Raw genomic sequence first — 8,026 nt, forward strand, 5'->3', positions numbered from 1 at the left:
TTTCTTTTTCTCAAATATTCTTATCAAACAATATTATCAAATTGGTAAAGCTTCAATCTAAAATAAATAGTCAAAACTCAAAAATACATTTTAAAAAATCATTTTAAGGTGTTTTTTTCATTTATTATCAAGGGTGTCTGCCTCTATATATTTTATTTTTGAATTTATTTTTATTTTTTTACTATTGTAATAATTATAAGATCACACAATTATAACAACTATGATTTAGTAGTTGTTATAATATAATATTAATTATATTATTAGAAATAAATTATCTATATTGTAACATATATATATATATATATATATATATATATATATATATATATATATATATATAGGTTGACTAATGTTGATAAGTGTTGATGAAAAATAAAATATTCATATTATAAGAGCTCTGAATTGTAAGTATTACAACACAGTATTATTAATATTGATCAGAATCGAATCGAAGTGTTATTATAATATAATATTAATCAATATTTACTAGAATTAAAATGTCCATATTATAGCAGCTATAGTTCAACAAAATTTATATTAATTGATCAGAATTGAAGTAATATTTATGTTATAATAGTTATAATTTATAGTTCCTATAATACAGTTTATTTGTGTTGATTAAAGTTTAAGTATTTATGTCATAGTAATTATGAACTCGTAACTATTATAATAATATTAAAATAAAAGTAATTTTGAAAATCAAAATGTATTAACTAGGCATGAACACAAGAAATTCAGAAATAATCATTATTAACAATATTGCTCCTGCTCTAATAATCCTATTGACTATTGTTATGGAACAATCCAAACAAGTCAAAATCTTGTTGAATCAATCTAAATTCACCATCTTTAGTTGTTGCAAGAACATGTTGGAATAAATCGAGGCTAGTGCTCGAGAACAAGATCACTCTAGGCTTCAAATCGTGTTTCAAAACACTGTCCTTAAGGCTTTATTTGGTCTATATATTGTGCAACACAAAGACCAAATATCCTTAGGATTAGATGAAGTTAATTGTCTTTACTTTGCACTAAGTAAGACAATTCACAAAACAAGGGAAAGAAGAGCAAGAGAGTATGTTTGTTTCCATCCAACTTAACCCTTTTATAGAGACTACAATGACATTGAAATGACCAAGGGTTGTGACTTTTCTCAAGTGTCATTACTTTTCCCAAAAGTCACAACTTTTTCCAAAGGTAGCAACTATTCCTTTGAATTCTTTCAATTATTAAAATATCCAACAGAACATTCTAGAGATCCAAACAAACACTTGACTACAGTCATAACCTTCTTCCGATGGGATGAACAGAAAATCTTACCAGGATCACTATTCTATATATAATAAATGTATTTTTTTATCAATCCATCAATAATAATAATAATAAATTAATTAATTAATTAATAGATTCTTCATGCAAAATCTATATCCGTCAAAATTAAATCCGCGGTTAAACATCAATTAAATCATTTTATTAGACTTACCCATAATGATAAGTCCTCATATTATAATCTTAACATTAGGTATTAATGATCTGCATAAAATGTTTTGAAATTATTGTCTTTTTTTATTAAAAAAAAGAAAAAGTTTGCTAATGAAACAAATCTATCTGCAGCCAATTCATTTGCCCTCTGCCACATGCACATGATGAAGTTTCAAAATAGACGCCCAAATGGACCCGTCACTACGCCATTGACCAGCAGGATCTAGGATCTATATAAACACCCTACTCTGCCCCTTCTCCTTCATCCCCTGCAAGCTTCTCCTTATCAGTTACTTTCTAGTCTACACCCTCGCCGGTGAAAATGGTTTCCAGTTCCTGCACCGACGAGGTCACCTTCAACGTCTCAGCCTCAAAGCTCTGGAAAGGAGCAGTGTGCGAACCCCACATCTTGTACCCCAAGCTCTTGCCTGACTTTTTCTCTAAAGCAGAGCGTATCGGAGAGGGAGTTGGAGCCATCAACATCTTCTACTTCGCTCCTGGTATAATATTTATCATTTTCATCTTCTGATAAACTCTTTGATTTGAGTTCCTTTAGATGTTAATCATATTAATATTCGTTACATCGCAGCTGCTAATATGCCACTGGGAAGCTTGAACAAGAACAAGATAGAAGTGTTCGATGATGCGACCTACACTTTCAAGAATACAGCCATTGAAGGAGGACTCATTGGCGTGCTCCTGAAGTCACTTACCTATGAATCCGTATTCGTAGCTTCGGGTGCTGACAGTTGCATTGCAAAGATTAAAATGGAGTATGAAACACTCGGAGACAAAGATCTCACTGAGGAAGAGCTGAAACCCATTAGAGATGGATCGATTGGAGTGCTCAAGGCTGTTGAGGGATACTTGCTCGCCAATCCTGATGTCTATGCATAAATTCATATGTACCAGCCATGCATCCTATCTAAGCCGAAATTTGAGTATATCATGAATAAAAGGCTGGCGTAATTATTGAGAGTGCATTAATGAGAGATGTTTCATTTTGTGTAAGACTTTTACTATGAATAAAAGCTTTGTTTCTTTCACATCCTGTTTGATGAAATGATTGCTTGAGAACATTTTTTTCCTGAAATGTATCAATCATAATAGCAGTCCAGTTACAAATGCATGTTAAAGGAAGTGCCAGAGGATAGTTAATGAGTATTTAGATCTCTAGTAAAAGTGATTATAATCTTCAGCTGAAGTATCTTCTCATGTCGATGGTAATCGATACTCGTGTTACCTTCATTTTCTGGCTTCTAAAATTTTTTATGATGATCGATGCTAGTCGTCGATGTATAATTTAATTTTATGGAAATCATCATAAAATATTAATTCAATGACTACCCAAGTCAAGTAGATCAGACAAGCCGAGAAATTAGAATGGACTGAGCAGATCAGATGATTTATTCAAACGAAATTGACAGATCAAAAGAGCCAAGAAAGACTAAGGGAAACTGATGTGATCAAGTCGTTCTAATAAAATATTTTTCTAAAAAAAATTAATATGATGAAGGATTTTCTAACCTATTACTTAGTAATAACTCTGTTTTAATTCTCTCCATCATCGTAATAATAAATAAGAGCCGACAATGCATCTGGTTAGATGTATATTTTATGGTCTAGAGATTTTCATTCTGCATGTTTACTCTTTTTCTTAGTCTTCTAGAACTATATATAAATTTCCAACAGTCAATTTTCATGATGAAGTTTCAAAGTGTTTACGCAGACGCCCAAATTGACCCGGCAGTGAAGATGCCACCTACAAGATCTACGTATATAATTTGTCCACGTATATAATTTGTGTTTTCTTCCGCTTTCTTCTTCATTTCCTGCAAATTTCTTCTTATCAGTTACTTTAATAAGAATATAATAAACAAAATTATGAGACTGAAATTAGCGATAAGAAAGACAGAACAAAGGGAAGAAATATGTCAAACCAATATTGTACCTATGGCAGAGGTTTAGGAGTGTCAATTGATAAGATTATGATAGAAATTATGATTGAGATTTCGAGAACTAATTTATCATAATTTATTGATAATATTATGATAGAAATTATGACTGAAATTTTAAGATCTAATTTATTATCAGTAATGTATAATATTAACTGTATATATATTCGAATAGCAGTTATTAATATAATTATTGTAAATATATTTTTATCTAAAATATATTGTACAAGAATTCTTATTTTAAAAAAATCATCAAAGAAAGAGGCATCCAACTATTTTATCAATTATGTCATGGCATCAGAGTCAAGCTCTGAAATTCATAACTGAATCTTTGAATATTTGTCAATTTTTTTCTGTCCTATAAAGTTTTCTAGTTTGCTTTCAATGTTTGTGTTGATTAATTTCTGTTCAACAACTTTAGCTTTGAGATTTCATTTTTTTTTTTAAGAATGACTGCTGAGAATTTTCTTGGAATAATGTCTATAGAGACTCTAGCTATTAAATTTACAGGAAAGAATTATGCAGCTTGGGAATTTTAGTTCAGAATGTTTCTAAAAGGGAAGGAGCTTTGGAATCACATTGACAAGTCTGCTCCTGCTCCTAAAGAAAATACAGAACTTAGTTAATGGGACACAAAGGAAGCTTGAATCATCTCTTGGGTTTTAGGTTCTATTAAACCTTATATGGTAAACAATTTATAGTCCTTTAATACAACTAAAGAGATGTAGGATTATCAACAACGCATATATCTTCAAGATAATACTGCAAGACGATTTCAACTAGAATTGGATCGAAGATTGATAACTTTAGTCAAGGTAATCTCCCTATTGAGCAAAAATATTTTGGATTAATTAATCTATAGAGCGAATATTTTGGTCTTATCTATTCAAAGGTATTTAAAGATGTCTTAGCTAGCCTTCAAGCAATTCATGAAGATAGTAAACGCGATCAGTTTTTGATGAAACTAAGGCCAGAATTTGAAGTTGCACGAGCTGGATATTGAATAGAAATCATGTCCCTTTCTTGGATATATGTCTTGGAGAATTGTTGTGTGAAGAACAAAGAATGACTACACAAGTTGTTTTAGGTTCATCCAAGGAGATATCTAGAGTTGTTAATGTTGTTTATGTTGCTCAAGGGAAGAACCGAGGAAAGGGATCAATGTAGTGCTATAGTTGCGAAGAGTTCAAGCATATTGCCCGCAATTGTAATAAGAAATTCTGCAATTATTATAAATAGAATGGATACATTATCAAGTAATGTCCTACACGCTCAGAAAATTGACGAGGTCAAGCTTCTCAGGCAGCTATCTCACACCCTACCACTATCAATTCTACAACCACAATTAGTGACATAAATCAGTCTTTTGCTACTCCAGAAATGGTCTAACAGATGATCATCATAATATTTTCTACTCTTAGACTTCATGGTCAAGGTAAGATTATTTCTTCTCCTTGGTTTGTTGATTCTAGGGCATCAAATCATATGACTGGATCACCTCATTGGCTACACAATCTTCAGAGGTATATTGGTAAATAAAATATTCAAATTCCTAATGGTAGTAATATTTCAATTACAACCATTGATAATATTGGACCTTCCTTTCATCATGTGTTTGTCTTTCTTGGATTGTCTACTAATTTAATATTTGTTGGGCAATTAGTAGATAATAACTGTGATATAAATTTCTATCATCGTGGTTATCTTGTACAGGATTAGAGGTCAGAGAAGGTGATAACAAGGGGGCCTAAAGTGGGTAAATTATTTCTATTACAATTTACTATATATTCCTAAAACTCTGTCTTTGGCTTCTATTATTATTGAAAATAAGACAGGCGTTTGACATAAGCATTTGGGTCATCCAAATAATGTGATATTGTCTCATTTAATGAATCATGATTTTCTTGGCAACAAAAATCAATATTCTTTTAATAGTTTATCTCTTGACTGCTCTGTTTGTAAATTACTCATGCTAATTCATATTTTGAGATTATGCATAGTAATGTTTAGGGTGTTACTCTTATCATTTCACATGCACAGTACAAATATTTTATGACATTCATTGATGATTATAGTCGTTTCACATGGATATATTTTCTGCGTACCAAAGTTGAAGTGTTAACTGTTTTTAGAATTTTTGTAGCTTATATTGAGACTCAATTTTTCACCTCCGTTAAAGTTTTACAGTGTGATATTGGTGGTGAGTATATCTCACATGGTTTCCAAGCTTTCTTACAATAGAAAGACATTATATCTCATCGATCATGCCCTTATACCCCTCAACATAATGGGGTGGCTGAACAGAAAAACCATCATTTGCTGGATATGGTTCGCACTTCACTCGTAGAGGTATCAGTTCCGCCTAGATTTTGGGTGGAAGTTCTGTCGACTGTAATTTTTCTAATTAATCGGCTACCTTTTCAACAATTGAATTTGGATTCTCCTTACTATTCCTAAACCTGATTATCATATGTTACACACTTTTGGATGTGTTTGCTTTATTCACTTACCTTCACATGAACGCCACAAACTTATAGCTCAATAGTAAGGTGTGCATTTATAGGATATAGTACTACTCACAAAGGATATTTGTGTTATAATGCTGACACTAATCGATTGCGTGTTTCAAGAAATGTGATTTTCTTTGAACATGAGCACTATTTTCAGCAGCAAGATCTCCCTTCAAATGGTGTTCTTCTTCCTAGCTTTGATGATATATCTCCCTCCATTGAGCGTTTTAAACCTGATTTTGTCTATCAACGACGACAACCCTCATCATCGCAAATCCTTCCCGACCCTGATCCAGTGCCCACTTCAGTGGCTCCTCGAAGATCTAATCGCATCAGTCGGCCACCTAATTGGTATGGTTTTTCTATGATTTTAGTCAATATTACAATTCCTACCTTTTATTCTCGAGCCACTGAAAATGTATGTTGGGAGAAAGCTATGCAAGAGGAACTTCAAGCTCTTCTAGAAAATCATACTTGAGATATTGTTCTCTATCCCACTGGTATCAAATTCATTAGTTGTAAATGGGCATATTATATTATGCTGAGATCTAATGGCTCACTTGACCGATACAAAGCAAGGTTGGTGGCACTCGAAAATCGACAAGAGTATGAAATTGATTATGAGGAGACTTTTGCACTAGTAGCAAAAATGACGACAATATGACTTGTTCTAGCTATTGCTGCTTTTACAGGGCTTAGTCATTACGACAGATGGATGTTAAGAATGCTTTTTTACATGAGGACCTTAAAGAAGAAATTTATATGACTCCACCATTAGGATTATTTTCTACACCTTCTTCTAATATTTGTAAACTAAAAAAAGCCACTCTATGGTTTAAAACACACCCGTGTGCTTGGTTCGATAAGTTTCGATCCACGCTTATTCGCTTTTCTTTTGTCCAGAGTCAATATGATTCTTCATTGTTTTTTTGCAAGACTGCTAAAGGAATTGTTTTACTCCTAGTATATGGACTTTGAATTGATTTCTCAACTTCAACAACGCCTTCAAAGCTCTTTTTATATGGACCTGGGTCCGTCCTATATTTTTAGGCCTTGAAGTGAACTCTACGGCGGCTGATATTTTTTTAAATCAACATCAATTCATTCAAGAAATAATTACATTGGCTAGTCTTCAAGATGATCGATCTGTTGATACTCCCTTAGAAGTGAATGTTAAATATTGTCGTGATAAAGATGCATTCTCCCTCTTCCCTCCTTATATAGACATTTAGTGGGGAGCTTGAATTATTTGACTATTACTCAACTTGGCATTTCTTTTGTTGTCCAAACAATTTAGTCAATTTATGCAAGCCTCTGGGCACCTTCACTTGGCTGCTGCTCATCGCATTGTTCGCTATCTGTAAAATATTTCTACAAGAGGTCTTTTCTTTTCTATGGATTCTTCTATTCACTTAATTGCATATAATGATGCTTACTGGGTTGATTGTCCTGATACTCGATGTTCCATTACTGGCAGGTGCATGTTCATGGGCAACTCTCTTGTCTCTTGAAAAAGCAAGAAATAAGATCGTGTGTCGAAATCCTCCACTAAGTCTAAATATCGTGTTATGTCCTCTGCATGTTCTGAGATTGTTTGGTTTCAAGGAATGTCATGAGTTTGGGTTTCCTCAAATGGAACCTACTCCACTTCATGCAGACAATACTAATACTATTCAAATTACAACTAACTCAATATTTTACGAGCACATCAAACACATAGAAGTAAATTGTCACTCTATTCGTGAAACATATGATGCCCATGTCATTTCTCTGCCTCACATCACCACTGATCAATAAATTGTTAATGTATTTACTAAGTTTCTCACTACAATGACATCAATTTTTTGATTACCAAATCGATACTTTCTGATTATCGAGCATCAATTTGAGGGGGATATCAATGGCATGGCAGAGGTTGTGAGCTGTCAATTGATAAGATTATGACAAAAATTATGACTAAGATTTCAAGATCTAATTTATTATAATTTATTAGTTGTAAATTAATACTAATATAATATTAGTTGTATATTTTTTTTATTATAAATAGATTAATAATAATTAGTATAATTATTGTAAATAATT

General features: G+C 32.4%; 1 protein-coding gene and 1 pseudogene across 1 annotated transcript; both read left to right on the forward strand.

Moving 5' to 3' along the window:
* Positions 1-1,756: 1,756 nt before the first annotated feature.
* LOC141818578 (pathogenesis-related protein STH-2-like) lies at positions 1,757-2,525 on the forward strand. The gene is made up of 2 exons (XM_074706049.1): positions 1,757-1,979; positions 2,069-2,525. The coding sequence occupies exons 1-2, from the start codon at positions 1,802-1,804 to the stop codon at positions 2,374-2,376; spliced, it is 486 nt and encodes a 161-aa protein (XP_074562150.1). The 5' UTR covers positions 1,757-1,801; the 3' UTR covers positions 2,377-2,525.
* Positions 2,526-4,117: 1,592 nt separating this feature from the next.
* LOC141818579 (uncharacterized) lies at positions 4,118-4,823 on the forward strand (annotated as a pseudogene).
* The last annotated feature ends 3,203 nt before the right edge of the window (positions 4,824-8,026 follow it).

Source organism: Curcuma longa, unplaced genomic scaffold (genome assembly GCF_044706935.1).
Source record: "Curcuma longa cultivar G26 ecotype Majalengka, Jawa Barat unplaced genomic scaffold, ITB_CL_G26_1.1 contig_25380, whole genome shotgun sequence".
NCBI classification, from domain to species: Eukaryota; Viridiplantae; Streptophyta; class Magnoliopsida; order Zingiberales; family Zingiberaceae; genus Curcuma; species Curcuma longa.